This window comes from Carcharodon carcharias, chromosome 9, assembly GCF_017639515.1.
Source record: "Carcharodon carcharias isolate sCarCar2 chromosome 9, sCarCar2.pri, whole genome shotgun sequence".
Classification (NCBI taxonomy): Eukaryota; Metazoa; Chordata; class Chondrichthyes; order Lamniformes; family Lamnidae; genus Carcharodon; species Carcharodon carcharias.
In genome coordinates this window covers 22,509,717-22,530,404 of record NC_054475.1, presented here as the reverse complement: position 1 = coordinate 22,530,404, position 20,688 = coordinate 22,509,717, and the positions used below count along the sequence as shown (strand labels likewise).

The 20,688-nt window shown below is 38.9% G+C and overlaps 1 protein-coding gene across 5 annotated transcripts in view; it reads right to left on the bottom strand.

Moving 5' to 3' along the window:
* Positions 1 to 244: 244 nt before the first annotated feature.
* The window catches only part of LOC121281750 (6-phosphofructo-2-kinase/fructose-2,6-bisphosphatase 2-like), a 65,270-nt gene continuing 44,826 nt past the window's right edge, over positions 245 to 20,688 (bottom strand). For all 5 annotated transcript variants that reach the window (XM_041194685.1, XM_041194683.1, XM_041194687.1 and 2 more), the window contains 2 exons: positions 18,140 to 18,204; positions 245 to 3,927 (listed from right to left, as the gene is read on the bottom strand). In XM_041194685.1, coding sequence (XP_041050619.1) covers positions 3,868 to 3,927; positions 18,140 to 18,204 — 125 coding nt within the window. In that variant the 3' untranslated portion in view covers positions 245 to 3,867. The remainder of the gene's footprint in view (positions 3,928 to 18,139; positions 18,205 to 20,688) is intronic.

Here is a 20,688-nt window from a genome sequence, read left to right as displayed (position 1 = left end):
TTTTCTTCCACTCCAGCAGGCCCTTGAAGCTATTTAGGAGCAACATTCTGTCCCATCCTGGTGTAACTACTCAGCAGTTTGACATATTTATTTCCCAGCATTGGACAATCAATCCAGTCTATAAATACATTAGATACATCTCAGACGAGATAATGCAGTCATAATGGAATAATGAGCAAAGACTTAAAAGGAAGTACAAGTGTTTTGTTAGGTGGTGTATAACCAAATGAACATCAAGACATAGTTTGTTTTATACAGGAGAGAATTTATTTTTTTTGCCCCCGATGAATACGCGTTCCCTTCTTGAGAATTATACACACACAGAAATCAGGCAATAATTTTCTCAGAGTAAAAAGCATACATTTAACTGTCCATAAACATGATTTATTCTATTTAACCAATGGCACACAGGTCCTCCCAGTTACAAAGTACAAAGATAAAATAATTACATAAGTTTAAAAATTGATAATTTAATGTAGATACTTTTTTCTCACTGCTTTGTGCAAAATGGTGGTACAGTATTTCTCCTGGATGAGCTTTCTTCATTGAAATTAATTCATCTTTCTGGACAATGAAATCATCATTTAACATATTCAATAATTCAAAATAATCCTTAGACACAGCTTTTTAAAACTAAAGATGCATTTTTCCACCATTACATTTATAAATATGTCAATATTAAATTCACAACTTTTATAGTTTACACAACACATTACTCTGGGAGCCTGTACACTGTGCGTTTACATATGTCTAACTTTGCGTAAAGACCTTTATTTTCTCACAGTAAATAGGTCAGAGTGTGCATTCTAAGCTACAGACTTGATATTTCTGTAAACTCAATTTACTTTTGATACCTCTGGTTACATAGCTGGATGGTAGCATCAAATAAGTCTCACACAATCGCTGTAACAGTCAGTGGCATGAACTCAGTTTGTTCTGATTAGCTTGGTGAGGAATAAAATATAATTAAAAAGTCAAGAACAAATAAAAGGGAACTTGAGATTTAACAGCACAGAGCTTAAGCTGACCTCTGATAGTGATCTTGAATTCAAACCCTATAGGCAAATTCCAGTCTTGAATCACAATAACATATACCTGATTCAAGCATAGGACAGCTAAGTATCTTACCCATCAGATAATGAGGAATCAAGCAATAAAATTTTAGTGAATGTTAAGTGCTTTGTGGGATTCTGCTGTACCATCTCCAGCAATGTGAATAGTGTCAATTCCTAGTCAAGCGGCAGACTGTGGAAATTTAGAAGAATGATCCAAATAATGGCAGAATGACTCACTGGTAACCCTGTGAAACAGCACAAAGACAGTACTTCAGCCAGAAATAACGGTTCACCCGCTTAAAAAGTCTGGAAACGTAAACAATTAAAAACAAAGTTGACAAAAGCATTAAAATTGTTTTGGGAGAGGTCACCAAACTAATCTGAATAAGATCTGCTGCTATTAACTGCTCATATTTTCACCCTGCCATGCGGACAAAAATTAAATTGCTGACTATGAATTGATAGCTATGTGTTTTTCGCTCAGCATGTATAGTTTGCACTCCCTTCACAGAATGGCAATACTTATCCCACTTAAATAATTGTATCAACATGAAAGACTGAGTAGCATTTACTTTATAAGAGGCATAGTCAAGTTTATAACACTTCACTAAATTTTGAACTGACTCCAGTTAAGATGACCCAAGTTAAAAGTTGTAATTTGTTCACAATATCACTGAATGCAGATAAAGCTCAAAACTTAAAGCAAACTGCAGTGAAAGCTGCGAAAATGGATTCTTCCAAAAAATGGAGACCTGCAAAAAACAGACACTTATTGAGACCCAAATAATTTGAAGAAAATATACGAGACATTCTGATACCACAGACTCTAAAATTAGAAATAACGGACTGCGTTCAATGCATGAAACATTTTTACATCATGGAATGCAGCCTGCTGCAAAGTTGCTGTATCTGGAAATTTCGCTAAGTTGAGATCACTGGTGCTTCCTCTTGCAGCTTGCTTTCTTTGTCTCCAAGTTCTTGTGAGGTGAGTGAATGCTGTTTAGCATGAGGTTGCAATGCCTTTTGTAAAGAAATAGCTTTTGTTGAATTTGGAGTTCCTTACCCTGCATGCACATTGCAGAGAAGCTGTTCTTGGGGAATGAATGCTTACGTGGCTCTACCCTATGTATAGAACACTTTCTCTGCTATGAATGCAAGGTTAAGAACTCCACATTCTATTGGAAAATGTTTACAATACACATAACAGTTATTTTGAAAATTAGGACACCGGCAAATAAAGGACACAATGCCAGTCCCTAACATGTAATTTATAAGTTTTACTGTAGTACAAAAAAAGGTCTGAAGCTCCACTTATTACAGGAATGAAACTCAACAAGATGAATGCCCAGTGTTTTATTAATTCTCAAGTTCCTACTGAGAGTCGATCACAACCATTAAGTATTGAGCAATTATTAGTTACCAATTAACAAACTGCTCACTTGGTTTTCAGCTGCATTATTAAAACTCAAATCCCCTTATTAAAATGGAAAAACCTTAAGCACAACTGAAATTTGTGGTCATGCTTTTCAGAAGTCACTTGGCTTAAACCCATATATTTATGTAAAAGATTGAGGCCCCCTTTTTGTTGGTTGTGGCTTCCCTGATACAACTCATTGTGTTGCTAGATGGCATTCCAGTCAGATTAAAATTATCATTGTAACAGACAACCAAGAGTTTGGAATACAAATATAACAGAAATAAAACAAAGCAATTCAGAACATTACAGTGCTAACAACAGTACTTATCTACTACTCTACAGAAGACTACCACATTGTATAATTTTTTGGGAAAACAGATTGTCCTCATGACGAAATATAAAATACTATAAATAGTAAGACAGGGTTAAGGCCTGTTACACCACAGGTGAGGAAAAACCTTTTTTAAAAAACTAAGTTAGGACTTCAGTAAAGCTTTCCAAATTAGTGTTCAAGTTTCAATTTTGTTTAAACATAGGGAAAATGTCTGGCAGTGCATGCTGACCAGTATGATGTATAGCAATTTTATTAAGTTCTTCTGAGAGGCTTGTATTTGGTTTATTTGATGTTTTATACTAGATCCTCAGAAAAACAAATGCTATGAGAACAGAGCATGATCATCATATGACGTTAAAAATATTTGAAAAAAACAAGAATATTTTTAATATACAAGATTGTACTCTGGTGGAACGAAACATCTCGTGTTTCACCAAACAAGTTAAAAATTTACAGGGAAATAAATAAGGGTTAAAATATAAAGTATTTAAATTATAACAGTCACACAAAGACTGATGTATGTGCATAAACAATGCAAATAAAAACATTTTGTGACAAACAGAATACCGAATGATATGACTGAAGTACAAGAATATTTTCACCTCTAGACTGACTTCACAAATGACACAATTAAGCAATCCATTGGTGAAAATATTTTCCATATTTCTTCTGTTCATCAGTGTCTATTGGATTGCCAAGATTAAAGAAAGGTTAAATGACTACAACTGTGCTTCTGAAATTGTTCTTGTCATTCAGCTTGCAGATGAGTACCTAATATCATAGATAATCATAGATACCTCTTTCAGCCAGTTAATTTCTAGCTATTAACTGAAAAAGGAATGAATTACTCCATATGAAAATATGCAAAATTTGGATTTTAGGTTGTTTGGTTGCAAGATTGAGCAAATTACACAAAAGCAGATCTCCAATAATTTTATAACCCTATTGTTCCAGAAAATACTCTTGGATTGCTGTTCATTAAAATTGGTAAATTAATTTTGGTGGGTCCAAATGAACATCATGTTAATAACCAGTTGAATTATTCATTGAAAAGGTTCCAATTACTTATGATGTGGGACAGTACTCAGTGCCTCCTCCCGTGTGCGATTTAATGAAACATTCTGTGGAAGAAGAAAATACAGTTAATAGATCATAATATAATGTTGACTAAATTCAAAGCTATAAACCTTATTTCTGAAAGGTTTTGCAAAAATATATGTAGGGGCAATTGTCTTTCTCCCAAGGGCCATTTAATAGAAGCAGAGCCTTGTATTTTTTCCTGTAGCCTTTGGAATGCAGGAAAGTATCCAAACCTAAACTAAGAACAACCGACGTAGAAAAACTCATCTAAAGAAACCCCAGTTCCATCTGTAGGGGGAAACTCTCCTAGATGATGATCTTTTTCATCCATGTACCCAAAAGAATTTTCTCTCCATTGCCCAAATCACTTCACTGACATTTGTCCTTGAAGACGGCTGTTTGCAGGAAGTGTTCGTGATCTGATGTTATTGCTGGAATGATGCAGCAGATTGATTCAAGTTTAAGAGTACTTTGCGTTGCTTCTCCTGGTTTGAATTCTGGAACTCATAAATATCAATCTTTATTTCTCTCACATCCAAGAAAAACCCTGTTGGCTTTAAGGACTTGGGTTTTGACACTACAAAATTCCTTGGGAAGTGACCTGTGATGATGAAACCATTATTGGCCCTTACAAGTCTTACACACCTGAGGGTACACCTTGAAGTGGCCAATATCTAAGTAAATAGGTCAAACGAAGAATGCTGATCATTACTCTCTGGCTTATTGAAATAATTGTAAGAATACACATTGTACCACAATTCAGGCTATGTCATTTGATAAACTTAGCAAACATTAAACAGGAAAGGAATAGTAATTAATATAGTGATAAAAAAAACATTACTATCATCCTCAAAATATCAAAACTAACAAAAAATGCTTCTCCTGCAATAACTGAACACAAACCGAACCCTGCATCATGGTTGCTTATTTTCTGTATGCAGTAAAGTTCCGCCATTTGTAGGGGTTCCATTCCTGAGAAGTCTCAAAGGGTCAAATCGCAAACAGTGAACATACTATATAATGGGAGTGAATTAGATAGGTTCCAGCCATCCCCAAATTGGACATTTTTAAAGGAAAAGAAGCAATAATAATGATGTTTTTGAATAAATTCAAGACAATTTTATTGTTTGGCAATGCAAGAAAAGAACAATGTAAAACTTGTCAATTACAGAATAGTACAAAATACTGTACAGGTACTGTACTCTACATGAGAGTGTAAGTAGTGGGAGCAGATGACATGCTGATGTAGGCGTTGATGTGGATAAAAAGAACTGTGTTATTGTTGACTGCTTCACTTTCTGTTTTTCAATTTTGTAAAGTTCTCAGTAAGGAGCAATAGTTGCTTCAATTGCTCTACAAAAGGCAAAGCTTCTTTCCATGCTTGTATCATGGTCTGTTGCCTGATTTTCAAATCTTTGGCTGACCTTATGAGATCTGCCATCATCTTGGTCGTGAACTGAACCTTTTTAGGCTCCTCTTCCTGCTCCTGTTTAGGCTCATTTAATCTCATTAGTTCAAACAATTCTTCCGTTGAGAGTTCCTCTTGATGAGATTGAAACAACTCATCCAACTCAGCTGTGGTCAGGCCTTCAAATCCCTTGCCTCCAACTTGCTTTGCCAAGTTAACAATCCTGGCCACTTCAGCATCCACATTGGGGAACCCTGTGAAATCATTCACAGCCTCAGGCCAAACTTTTTTCCAGCAGGCATTTTTAGTTGAAACTCAAACTTCATCCCATGAGTCCTTAATTATGGCTACTGCTATGAGGATGTTGAATTCCTTCCAGCAATCACGGTCTGTGGTTGAAGAGTCTGCTTCCAGAAGGTGAAAGATGTGGCTGAAGCTTCATTGGGTGTAGTGAGCCTTGAATGAGGAAATGACCCCCTGGTCCATTGGTTGGATAAGTGAGGTTGTATTTGGGGGTTAAAAAAAAGTCAACATCTGATGGTTCTTTGCGAGATTGTGGATGCCCAGGTGCATTATTGGAGATTAATAGGATCTTGAAAGACAGATTCTTCCCCCCCCACAGATAAGTGCAGACCTCTGGCAGAAAGCAATTGGCAAACCAGTCTTCAAATACGATTGCTGTAACCCAGGAATTGCTGTTAGCCTTTCAAAGTACTGGCAGATGAGATTTATTTTTCCCTTTGCAAGCTTGAGGGTTTTCTGACCTATAAACCAGCATAGCTTTACATTTAAAGCCAGCCACATTGGCGTATAGCAGATGTGTCAATCTTTCCTTTGCCACTTTAAACCGCTTCAAAATGTGGGTCGTATTTGGCTTCTTCTTCCAGAACAGGCCAGTTTTGTGTGTTGAAGGCCTGCTTTGCCTGGTAGCCTCTCTCCTCAATGTATTCCTGCAACACCTTGGGAAGCTCTCCTGCAGTTGCATAGTCAGCTGAAGCAGCCTCCTCCACCAACTTCTCATTATGCAGCCCAAAACGCTTTTTAGAACGATCGAAACATCCAGCGCTGGCTGAGAATCCTTTGGAAGTTGAAGGAGAGGCACCTTTTGCACCACCTTCACCGGTGACACCAGCACTACCCTCTTTACTATTTATGTGCTTTGTTTCAATTGCTTTGTTTCAAATGATTGGACCATTAACTGGGATCGCCCTTTGGTGCTCTCTCCACACGTTGAGTAACTTCTCCATTTTCTCCAAGTGTAGATCTCTCATGCTCACAAAAGTTAACTTGGCACTATGACTACCAGAAACATTGACACTGGCCCTTATTTTTTCCTCAGACTGCCTAACGTATCTGATTATGAATGAATCCACAGACTATTCCCTGGCCAACATGTTAACACTTGCACCAATTTTCAGTGTAAGATTGTGAATTTTTGTTCAAGTGTCATCACTTTCCTGGGACATTTTCAGCTTGGCTCTGACTCGCTCATTTTTAGTAAAGTACTGTATTGTACATGTGTTGCAAAATATTGGTTGGGGATTACTGTAATGTGTAAATCACAGCAAATGCATGCAGTTGGAGATGGCACATGCGCAGTGCAGGTACATGCGCAGTGCGTGCTTTCTACATGGCAAAGACAAGCAGCGTTTTTAATGGCCTCTGAATTCAGTGTTTTATTACCCTTTCAGAACTAATGCGTGTTTAGGTGTGAAGTTCAAAATTTTAAATCGCGGACGAACAAAGTTTTGGGGCTGCAAACCGTGATCGGGTGTACAAAAACATTCATGCAGATAAATAAATTTGTGACAGAGGGGGTTGCAAACAGCGGGAGGTGACAAATTATCCGGTAAGTTGACATCCGATACTCCTGATGGCTTCAGATTGATTGCTATCTTTACCGCTGAAGATTTAGCTCCAAATTTCTTTGAGATTCCTCAGAGCAAGCGAACATTAAAACCTGCATCTCTCATAACTAGATTAGGTGATCAGCTATTTGCAGAGTTAAAGGTGGCACAAATATAGTTCTTAAACATGCACTATAAAAAAGATACTGAGGATACTGGAATTCTGAAACAAAAACAGCCAGCTCAGAGGAAGCTTCAATACTGGAAATGTCAACTAGCGTTCTTTGGGCTTACACAATGTTTGTGTTTGAATTAAATGGTTTGACCCAGCAATCTGTTCCAAACAATTTGAATGACCTGTTAGATGAGTCCCCATCCAAGGGAAATGACTGTTTCAGTTACAGGAGGAATTCGATTGTCCACTTTTAATCTACAATGACCACTGCAAGTAGGTGCACATCCAAAGTTTCAACACCAAGACAACATTCAGTCTTGGGCTGATAAGTGACAAATAACAATTGTGCCGCCAAGTGCCAAGCAATGACCACTTCCACAAAAAAGTCTAATCACTTGCCCTTGGCATTCAATGGTATTACCATCTCTAAATCGCCCATCAACATCCTGGGGTAGAATCACTATTGGTCATAAATTTAACTGGAATAGCCGCATAAATACTGTGGCTACAAGAGCAGGTCAGATGCTGGAAATTGTGGTGAGTGACTCACCTCCTTACCCACAAAGCCTGTCCGCCATCTACAAAGCACAAGTTAAGATGCTGGTAGATTATTACTCTCCACTAGCATGGATGAGTGCAGCTCCAACAAAATTCAAGCTCAATACACTCCAGGACAAGCAGCCAGCTTGATTGGCACTCTACCCACCACCTTGAATGATTCACTCCCTCCATCACCAGCACACTTTGGCTGCAGTGTGTATCATATGCAAGATGCACTGCAACAACACACCAAGGCTCCTTCAACAGCACCTTTCAAACCCATAATCTCCCCCATCTCAAAGGACAAGGGCAGCAAGTGCAGGAACGCCACCACACACAAGTTCCTCTCTAAGGTGCGCCCCATCCTGACTTGGAACTAAATATCCTCATTCTTTCTCTGTCAAAACCCAGGAACTCCTTAACTAAAAGCACTGTGATTTTACCAACAGTACACATTCTGCAGTGGTTCAAGACCACCCATTTCCATCACCATAACATTACTTGACTCCGGCCCTGCTTTAGCTCATCAGCTGCTGAAACCCTTTAGACTCAACAATTCCGATGCTCTCTGGCCAGATTCCCAGCTTCCAACCTACATAAACTGGAACTCTGCTGTCTATATTCTAATTTGCACCATCCTGTTTACTATTGTCCTGCTGCTCACTGACCTACTTCTGGTCTGGCATTGCCAGAATTTTAAAATTTTCATCCTTGTTTTCAGATCCCTCCATGGCCTCACCATTTCTCCCATCTCAAATCTCCAGCAGCCCTACAACCTGGCTAAGATTTCTCCATTCCTCCAATTCTGAACTCTTGCGCATACCTGATTTTAATTGCTCCACACTGGTGGGCCTTGCCTTCAGCTGCCTGGGCCCCATGTTCTGGGTATCCTTCCTAAGCATCTCCATCTCTACTTCTCTGCCCTCCTTAAAACTTGCCTGCCTGATCAAGCTTTTGGCTGTATCTCCTACATGGTGACCTTGCGTGGCTTGTTGTCAATTTTGTTTGATGACACTCCTTGAGAGATTACATAACTACATAAATTCAAGTTGTTATTGCCCATGAGAAGGAAAGGCTTCACCGTATCTACATTATAGAATGCCTTTATCATTTTAAATATCTCAATTAGATCATCTCTCAACTTTCTAAACTTAAGGGAATACGAGACTGGCTTATGCAACCTGGCCTCATAAATTAACCCTTTAGACCTTGGTGTCATGGAGGTGAAGCTGCACATACCCACTCCAAGACCAAAATATCCATCCAGAGTGCAGTATTTCAGATGGGTTCTAAGGTTCTAGACAACTGAAGGATAACCTGCTCCCCTTTATTGCCAACTGCCTTGAGATAAAGGCCAACATTCTATTAGCACTAATTACTTTGTACCAGTGCACAAGTTTTTGGTTGTTTGTGTGCCTAGACACCCAAATTCCTTTGCTTCTCCATCATTCCTAGTCTTTCAACATTAAGAAAATCTGATCTGACTTTCTTGGATTCAAAGTGAATGGTCTTGTATTTCTAGACATTGAACTTCATCTGCCAGTTTTACTCATTCACTTAATCTGCACATGTCTTTTTGCAACTTCCTAACTCTTTTACAACAACAACTTGCATTTATATGTTAGCTTTAACAGAGTTAAATAAACCCCCCCCACCACACACAAATTAAAGTCTGCAAAAAATAGAAAAATACAGACTTATTAGTTTTATCAATTGTGGGAAGGCACTCAAATCTATTATCAGGGACTATGATTAAAATTAAGGTCTTGAACAAATGTGCTGATAAAAGGGTCAGAGTAGATTTATGAAGCAAGCAGGAATGTGAACAGGAGTGTGTCAATGGATACTGTTTCTATGGACTTCCAAGAGGCATTTGACAAGGTTCTGCATGAGAGATTATTAATGAAAATTAGTGCTTGGAACTTGGGAGGTAACCTTATGACATGAATTGGTAATTGAGAGGTAGGACATGGAGAGTAGAGAATGTACTCTGATTAGCGAGCAGTGGCGTTCCCCCAGGGATCCATAATTTGGGGCTCAGCTTTTTTGGCTTATTAAAAAAAGTTGAGGTCTCAATACAGATCTGACAACTTGCTGGTTCATTTTTTACTCTCTTTTTAAAGGTGGGAGTCAAATTTATCATTTTCCAATCCTCTGCCATTGGTTAAAGTGCAAAGATATCTGCAAGTGGACTTAATTGTTTGAGTCAATTTCTTCAAAGAAATGGGAAGTTGTGAAGAGTCAGTATCTTGAGCTTCAATAGCCTCCCAGTATATCCTCACTGAATATTTAGTCGGCATTCACATTTTAACTGTACTTATATATTGAAATCCTGAAATAACCTCTCAACGTCAGGTACAAGTTTATTGTGCACTGAATAATCATTAACTCTGTGGGGGGGCGGGGCTTGGTGGCACAGGCAGAAGATTCACTGCAGCCTCAAGCAATTCAAATCAAATGCATCTTTTTTGCTGATGACAGCCAATTTATGATCTATCAAATTGCCTGCTTTGACATTACAATTGCAGTAGTTGAGATATTTAGGGTCATCATGTAGCCAAAGAGAATCATGCTTTTGGAAAAGGATGAATGAAGGCTTTCGAAGATTGCCATGCAGGAAGACAATGAAAGATGTCAAAATCAATTGCTGCTACTACACTAAAGCTACTGCATCTTTTAAATTAAAAGAAAAACTGGAAAGCTGCCAAAGGCTACTTGTACTTTGAACTCTATCAAATACACACTAACCCTGAAAACTAAATCACAGTAAAGCATGGCAACACCAAACTAATAATCTGAAATTGTACAATTCACATTATTAACCAAGTATTGGTTATTCTTAGTGTTCATCGGCATTGAGCCTTTATCAATGCACACAAACGCATTTTGTTTGTAGTGCATGTCTGACCATGGTACATGTTATTTATAGCACATTTAAAAAGCTTTCCTGTTTGCCATCAAACATGTGTCACTTACAGCTCCCAGTTAAAGGGTTCAAGATCAATCTCTTGAAGCATAGGTTTGCTACATGCAGATAGTGTTCAACATATTCTCTGTCATCTGGACACATTCTCTTCCTTGAAGGACTGTGACTTTGTAGCGATTTGATACAACTGACTAGCTTCAGGGGGCATTTAAAGAGTCACATGTAGGCCAGACCAGGTAAGGATGGCAGATTTCCTTCCTTAAAGATGTGTTCTTACAACAATAGACAATGGTTAGACTTTTAATTAAACTCTTAATTCCAGACTTTTATTAAATTCAAATTCCATCATCTGCCATGGCGGGATTCAAGCTCGGGTCTCCAGAACATTACCCTGGGTCTATGGTTTACGCCATCACTTCCCCCTAGTGAATGCCCTTGACATCAAGGAGCATCTGACCGAGTGTGGCATCAAGGTGCCCTAGCAAAACTGGAGTCAATGGGAATCAGTGGGAAAACTCTCCGCTGGTTGGAGTCATACCTAGCACAAATGAAGATGGCTGTGGTTGTTGGAGGTCAGTCATCTCAACTCCAGGACACCACTGCAGGAGTTCCTCAGGGTAGTGTCCTCGGCACAACCATCTTCAGCTGCTTCATCAAATACCTTCCTTCCTTCATAAGGTCCGAAGTGGGGATGTTCGCTGATGATTGCACAATATTCAGCAGCATTCACGACTTCTCAGATACTGAAGCAGTCCATGTCCAAATGCAGCAAGATCTGGACAATATCCAGGCTTGGGCTGACGAGTGACAAATAACATTCACACCACACAAGCACCAGGCAATGACCATCTCCAACAAGAGATAATCTAACCATCACCCCTTGATGTTCAATGGCATTACCATCACTGAATCCTGAAGGTTACCATTGACCAGAAACTGAACTGGACTAGCCATACAAATACTGTGGTTACAAGGACAGGTCAGAGGCTAAGAATCGATGTGAGTCATTAAAGTAGCTCACCTCCTGACTCCCCAAAGCCTGTCCACCATCTACAAGGCACAAGTCAGCAGTGTGATGGAATACTCGCTACTTGCAACTAGTGGCCCAGCCAGTGAAGTCTACATCCCGTGAATGAATTAATAAAAAAGGATTAAATCCTTTAGGATTTTTGAACATCCATTGGGTATGAAGTGAACCAGGACAAATCTGAAGTAAATGCCTTCTCATATTCCTGTTCATTATCCAGATGTGATGTCTCAAAAGTTATCACTCTCCCAAGTTTAATTCATTTTTTGGGTATTTATGTTTGACATTATGTTATTATAAAAGTCAGAACTTCTTCTGCATCACATGTAAGTGTCAATTTCGAAGCAAGCTAGAAAATGGATCCATTTGAAAAGATTGTGAACCATAGAACATATTTTCCCACAGCTGAGTCCAGATTTTGTGATCAAGTTTACCTTACCTACATGACGTAATTGCCAATCTTGTAATATCAGATCACCAACCACTTTGCATCATGGTAGTAAATGTCAAAAGTGCATGTCTCAAACTGATAGCTACTTCATTTAAATGTTAGCTTGGGGGTGGCAATGTTCTGTCTGCCATTTTATGCTGATGTGTACAGGATGCCCATTCATAATCATAGCTATGCAGAAAAGGTCATGGAAAGCGTATTATAATGCTAAAGAAAGTGCATGTCAGTCATTTCTCAACTGCTTTAATTTTTTTGTTATTTTTCTGCTGGTTAATGGGTTCTTAGCAGCCCCAATGAATTTCTCAATATAAACTTCACTTCTCTGAAAGGAGGAGAACTCAATGGATGCCATACCTCATGAGAGGTTCTCTGTGCTCATCTATACTCATATCTGTTGATACAGGTTAATATACCTGACTTTGACAGACAATTAGTGCAATTGAGAACCCTGATTTCTAAAGGAAAGTGATCAGATGTCACCATGAAGATGTACGAATATTTGACAAACTAATGCGGAGTACTTCCTTGGAAATATTTCAGTCATAATGTGCCATCTTTTCAATGGTATTATATGAAAGAATGGACTATGCAAAGACAGGACAGCTTGTTTGGTCATATCCTCCACAGAGCCGACAATCATCTCAGTAGTAATTTTTATATCTCCCTCTTGGTAATTGTGGGGGAACTGTCTTCATGGGGTCCTGGTCAGTAGGGCTGCACTATTTGGTGCTAGGATTCCAGGGGTAGAGGGCCTGTGCACCAAAGTACCCAGCCCTTCCATAACCTCTTTCATTCATATTGCAGTGCTGATCCATGGGAATAGCGCCATGATGTCACTAAAAGGGCCAAGCACTTCACATCTACCTTATCAGCACCCACTTGATTTCAGTGGTCAAATTGGGGTTGGGTGCTGTACTGCACTATCACTCACTTGCAGATTTGTGCTTGTACCTTGGGTTTCTTTTTCCTCCACTTCTGCTCATTTTGTTTCAACAAACTTTCCCATGGAAAAGGTTGTTAATGGGTTTAGGTCCCTTTCCAATAGTTTTCAGAATTCTTATTGCCCGTTAATATTTCACATCATTTAAATTGCATTGGCATGGAATTTTCCACTCCCTGTCCAAATCAGCATCTGTAATTATGTTGATGAGCTAACCTTAGAAAATTGTAGGAAAAAGGAACATTTCAATTTCAATCTACTTAAAACCAGCTTCTAACCATTTAGATCCAAACTACGTCCCTGTCAGAAAATTTAGATATTGCCTGTAGATTTGTGCCATTATACCTTTGACAAAAAACATTTTAATGACAATGCATTGATAGGTGAGAACTTTGTGCAGAGCTGAATGAAATCATGGAGACAATTTGTCCAGATGTCCTGCCCTGAGCATTGGAATAAAATACATTGTGTGTGGATCTAGAGAAAAAGGTAGATGCAAAGCATGTGAGCAATAAAGGAGAGCATGATAAAAGGGGATATGATGAGCTTAGGGGAGAGGTTAAAAACATGAGGAAGGCATGGATGAAATATGAATGGAAAATATCAAAGAATATAAAAACAAATGCAAAGTTTTTAATAGGTATATAAATGACAGAATGATAAAGAAAATAAGTATGGGGCATATTGAGGTGACAAAGATAAACTCACAACAGATGATACTGAAATAGCAAGTACACTGAATAGCTACTTTACCCAAGTTTGCATAGAAGAGGTAAACAAAGAGAGAATGACAATATGTGGAGTATGAACAGTGACACCGACCAGTTAGGCTAAATGGCCTCTTTTGTGCTTCAGATTCTATGCAAGTCTGAGTACAGATTCACTGAAACTAAATCACACAGGAACATATTGTTTGATGAAACCTTCAGAGCTAGAATACATAGGTACAAAAAAAAGGTGAAGAAATAAGATAGATCAGAGATACTACTGGAGAGATTGAATATAAGTTATAAAGAACCCAAGGACAGGAAAGGAAGGTAGAAAAGTTGAGCCAATCTTTATGCATTGCTGTCAGTTCCAAATGGTTAAGAACTGGTGTAAATTCCCCCCCAAATGATGATAGATAGCACTCATGGAAAACATCTTATCCCTTCTTAAAATTCACAAAGGCAAATGTTACCCTAATCATTTGAATTCTTGCAAAATATTTGTTCTAGGTATCTATACATTTACCTATTTACACAATGTTTGCTTTTGTGGAATTCCTTCTAGCTTGCTGATTGGTCCAAGTTAACACCTGGCATTAACAGTCATGTAAGCAGTACAAACTAATCAGATCTGAGAAACAATTCAAAACTACAGAAGGCCACTCTGGATCATGCCGTGTTCAACTTGATAAACATTTTTCTATTCTGTTTTTTATTTAATATTACTCCTATCCCAAGCACCCAACCTGATTTTAAACGATTACTTAGCATTTAAAAAATATTCTCACCATACTTCCAACAATAAATGTTCCCGCTTCCCACAACAAGAATAGCAAAAAACAAAGCAAGAAACAAAACAAACTCAACAGTAAAATGAGTCAATGTACATAGGGCTTCTCTTTATGATGAAATTAATTTTAATGACTCAACCATTTGAGATAACAGATGTCTGCTGGCTTGCACACATCAACTGTTTCACACACAGCAACATTTGCTGTTGCAAGTATGATAAATTGATGCACTATATCTACCTGCCCCATTTGAAGACAGAAAAAAAAAATACAAAAGCTACCCAACAGAAAGCCAGGATAAATTAGGCCTCCTAAATTCCAAAATCTCAAAAAAGTACAGAACAAGAGTATTCTAGTTTGTAGCATGCTTCCAAAACAGACCGTTAAGGTTTCTTCTTGTTCAACCTCCTAGAAAACACCAATAGCTACAAAGAAAACCTTGCTTGTAAGGGAAATCTAAGCACAAAGGCCAACCAAGGATATCTTCAGCGCTGGCTTTCTTGTTCTGAGTTCAAAGACTGGTAGAATATTGTACAAGCAGCCTCTTACCTTGCCAAATAAACTTTATCATAAATAACCAAACTCATAAGTTACCATACCAAAGAAACAATGGGCCAGAAATCTGGTCAGTGACAAACACCAGCAGCAGTTACACTGCAGGTAGAATTTTTATGGACATTTGAAGTTCTCATCAATCATCAAAAACTCAATGTCCTCTTCAAACTATTTGGGAGCGGTTAACAGTACAAGCAACTTTGTGTCTCCTTAACCAATCAAACTGAAGAATCGTTAATGAGTAGCATGAAGTCTGAACCAGTAAAGTCAGGCACAGAAAGTGAAACAGAGGGGGGGCGGGGTTAAGGGAGAGAGAGAGATAAAAAAGTGAAAAAGTAAAAGTATTTTCCCAAATCTCCAAATATTAATATTTAAAGGAATGAGACTCCATATTTGTCAAAGTTAATTTTCAGTGCTAGAGAGTTGTTTGACAGTATTTGAAACTTACCATGTTTTTATAAGGTTACTTAGACTAAAATGGTCAAGTACTAATATTCTCCATAATGGTAGCAAGGAGTGGTCATAATAAAAGTGCAGCACTAATAGAATGTTAAAGTCAGGAATTTGTTGCAGGTGGGAATTCAGTGCACAGGAGGATTACAAAGGGTATGAAGGCACAGAAACAGGCTATTCAACTCAACCAGTCCTTGCCGGTATTTATGCTCCACTCGAGCCTCCTTCCTTTTCTCAGCTAAATCTACAATTGTAACCCACCCATTCCCTTCTCCCTCATATGCTTACCTAGTTTCCCCTTAAATACATTGATACAATTTACTTCAACCACTCCCTGTGCAACAAGTTCCAAGCTTCCACCACTCTGGATAAAGAAGTTTCTTCTGAATTCCCTCCTGGATTTCTTGGTGTCTATCTTATAATGATGGCCTCTAGTTGTGCTCTTCTCCACAAGAGGAAACATTTTCTCAGTATCCACTCTATTAAAACATTTCAATTTTAAAGACCTCTATTAGGTCACCCCTCAGCCTTCTTTTTCAACAGAAGTGACCCAGCCTGTCAATTCTTTCCTGGTACATATATCCACACATTTATGGTTAAATATTCTTGTAAATTATCTCTGCACCCTCTGCAGTGCCTCTATATCCTTTTCAAAATATGGCGACGAGAATTGCTTGCAGTACTCTAAGGGGGTGACAGTAATGTAGTGGTAATGTCTCTGGATTACTAATCCAGAGGCCCAGGCTACTGCCCTGGGGGAGGTCACAAGTTCAAATGTCACCATGGCAACTGGTGGAATTTAAATTCCATTAATAAATCTGGAATATAAAGCTCTCTCAGTGACGGTGACCACAACGACCATCACTGATGGTTGTAAAAATCCATCTGGTTCACTAATGTGCTTTAGGGGAGGAAGTGTGCCATCTTTATCTATTCTGATTCTTAACTGCCCTCTGCATTGGCCTAGCAAGGCCATTCAGTTCAAAGGCAATTAGGGATGGGCAACAAACGTTGGCCTTACCAGCAACACCCACATCCCATGAAAAGAATGGAAAAAAATGTTCTAACCAAGGCTAGATACAAGTTTAGCATAATTTCCCTATTTTTCTATTCTAACCATCTAGAAATAAAGCCTAGTGTTTGTTTTTTTTTATTGGCCTTGCAACTTAGTGATTGATGTATTTGTACTCTGAGATCCCTTTGTTCTCTACTTCACCTAAACCTGTATCTTCCAAGTGATAAGTGACCTTCCTATTCTCCCTACCAAAGTGTACTACCTCTCACTTATCTGTGTTTAACTTCACTTGTCAATTATTTTCCCAATTCTGCAAGTTAATTAATGTCCTCCTGTAATTTGTTGCAGTCATCCTCAGTAGAATATCTCCCTCCCCCCCAATTTAGTGTTCTCTGCAAATAAAGAAAACATTTATGTGAATTGTGAACAACACTGGTCCCAACACTAAACCAGTTTCTGCTACTCTGAATACCTACCCTTTATTTCCACTTTCTGCTTTGTCTTGAAGCCACCTAGCAAACCATTCTGCCAAATGTCCCCCGACTTCATATTCTCTGATCTTATTCATTAGTCTATTATGGGGCACTTTATTAAAGCTTCATCTACTGCATTGCCGTTGTCTACTCTCTGTTACCTCTGCAAAAATTTCAATAAGGTTGGAGGAGATTCTTGTTTTTTTAAACTTGCAATGCTTCTAAACTTGAAGCAGTTGTTTATATTCTTTGTCCACTGCTCAGTGCAAGGTAGCACTCTAGAAAAAGGGGGAAAAAAAACTTACAAACTAAAAACCATACACAATTAAAAGAAATAATTTAAAACTAAGATATGGCAAAGCAGGCCATGTTCCTAAACTGGAGTATTTGAGGGTTAGTGGACAGTGAGGCAGTCCTGAGCAAACACATCTGCTGTAGATGCCTCTGTCTCCAATCTCTCTGGCTCAGAATCATTGAGCTGGGATGTGAGATGCAAACAGTCTGATACCTTCAGGTCACACACCACTTGACTTGGACATCTATTGCCATTACCTATAGTCACTGGGTTAAAGTTCTGGAACTCCATATCCAATATCATAAATTTTCTTTAAGAGCTTGAAAGTGGGATAAGGCTGGATAACCCAAATTTGGCAATGTAGACATTATGGGCTGAATGACCTGCTTCTGTGCCATAAATTTGCTGTGTTATCTTCTCTATCATTATGTAAATAATTCGACCACACAGACTGCAAAAGTTCTAGAATGCCCACCATTTTCTCAGGGCAAGTAGGGAGGGCCAGTACTTGCTGGCTTTGCCAACAACGCCCATGTCCGAGAACTTTGCTTACAAAGAAGAAAAATTAAATAGAAAAGACCATTTACATTGTCATTTAGGACTTAACACACACAGCTATAAAGCTAGTTGAAGAAAAACACAATCTTTACCAGTGGCCGGTCGCGATGTGTGTTTACTGCTTCTACATTTAAGTAAACTGATTCCATTTTACAACCTGAAAGAAAAGAAAGTTTTAAACATGAATACGAAATTATGTAGTGCATTATGAAAACTCACTCATCAATGCTGTATTCAGTCGTCAATGCTGATTGCTGAACCCATGGACTATGAATTTGAATACAATGACATTAAAACCAAACATTCCTTATATTAACTTCAAACTACTGTTTGATATGCTCAACATTTATCAGGTCAAGGGCAAAGGAAGGAAAATCATAAAACTTGACTCTAGCATCTCTAGCATGTCCCATCATTTGATGCGACAGACTTTTATTTTATAAAGGCAAAATACTGTGGAGGCTGGAAATCTGAAACAAAAACAAAAAATGCTGGAAAAAAACTCAGCAGGTCTAACAGCATCTGTGGAAAGAAAGACAGTTAACGTTGAGTCCATTTGACTGAAGAAGAGTCATACAGACTTGAAATGTTAACTCTGTCATTCTCTCCACAGATGGTGTTAGGCCTGCTGAGTTTTTTTCCAGACTTTTATTCTACTTTGTTCTTGTATCTGGAAGTACTGCAGTTTTCTGTATATAATACATTTTTAAAATCTAAAAATGTACCTACAAGCTCAGGTGCATATTACACATGGTAATGTGAGGGACTAAGACCTCGCACTGTATATTTTTATAAAAGATATACAGATTTCCTCATGGCTTTTTTTAAAATTTAAAACTAAACAAAGATCCTTAAAATGGCTGAAACTGTCTCCGTCTGTGAACCCAGAACAAAAGAAGCTGCTTTGCACTTTTGGAAATCTATACCTCTTTATCTCCAAGGAGCTACTAACAATCATCCGGGGACTGCACAGCCCAACTTCAAAGGAAGCTGCACAAAGGCCGTTTGTATTTGATAACCCAGGCAGGCCAGCGGAGATGGAATGTTTACTGAGGCAATGGCCCCTCAAACATTCCTTTTAACCTATAATGGCTGAGATGTTACCAGCCTGGAACACAAAACCAACTTTCAGACACTGGATAAATATCCATTGTTGAAGACATTGTGTCCTAGTAAAGTCATATGGCATGGGCTTGGAACAAGTAATATTACCTTCCTGAGCTGAATAGCTCAGTCCACTGTTTACCATCTGATTGGCAGCCTCACAGGAAAGGAGCTCTGTCCAGGTTGAACACCTGGCCCCATCTACACTGCTTCTGCTGGAACTTTTGTACCATCGCCTACAAAACTGATTAATCTCTGCATGCCTACCTCATCATGCGGCATCAACACCAATGGAAAAGTGAATTCTACAACATTGGTTTTCAGCCCACCAACCTCCATAAAGGAATACCTCACTGGACTTTGATTCTGGACTCTGGAATCCATGTCAAACAATGGCCAGAATTTTGACCTTGATGGGCAGGCGGGCTCCACTGGCTCGGTGGTGGGCGGGCAGCCAAACTCCACCACCAAAACAGGGCCAGCCGCCATTTTAAGTGGGCGGGCCAATTAAGGCCCACCCAGCGGCCTGCCCGACAGGAAGTGCTATGCGTTTCCTGTGCGGGGGGTGGAGGGATTCCCCATCTGTCAAAGAGCGCACTGCTCCCTGAGACTAAGTGCTGTCTCAGGGATAGCGCTGAATGTTTAAAAAACTTTAAAAATAGAGAAAGTAAAACATTGTTAACATGTCCCCCTCATGTGACACTGTCACACAAGATGGGACATGTTAATAAATATGAGTGAAACTTCAATAAACTTTTTAAAAACTGAGATGAAACCTCATCCCACCAGTGAGTGAGGTTTTATCTTTTATCAGAAGCCCACTGGGGCTCCTGGCCTGCCCGCCAGCCTTAAGGTTGGACGGGTATGTCTTTCAATGAGCTTGATGATCCTGTCAATGGCCTCAGTTGGCCATTGACAAGTCGGCGGGTGAACAGCTGATTTCGCTGTCCGCCCGCCTTCCTAAAAATTTAAATGGACTGGGGACACGTCGGGGGTTCCTCCCGATGTCATCCCACGTAATTTTCCCGTCGGCGAGCGGGCCCCGTCCCCAAATCACCGACAGGAAAATTCTGGCCAATATTTCTTTTCTCTGTGGTCTCTACTGTAAATATTTTCTCTATCCCTCTCTTTACTTTCGGAATATGAGAGGGACGTTGTGAACCACCTTCCGCATTTTGAGCGTGTGCAAATATACTAACCCTTTGAGTTCATCCTAATTCAGGTTTGCTGTGGGGTTATTAATAAGAAATTGGATTGCATCAGAATCAAGAGATTGAGCTTGTAAAGAGGGAAACAAATCAAAACACCTATTTACGGATAGGCGGCGAGGGGAAAAATTATCACTGTTTAAATTAACTCCTCCTCCTGTCCGCAACAGTAATAAATTAATTACTTTGCATCCAGCATTTATAATGAATTTCTAAAAGAAATAATCAAGAAGTTACTGGTAAGTTTTGAGATATTTTTATCTACATGTATGGAATTCTCGAAATGCCATGTCTGAATTGCTGTCATCAAATAGATAAATGGCATCACC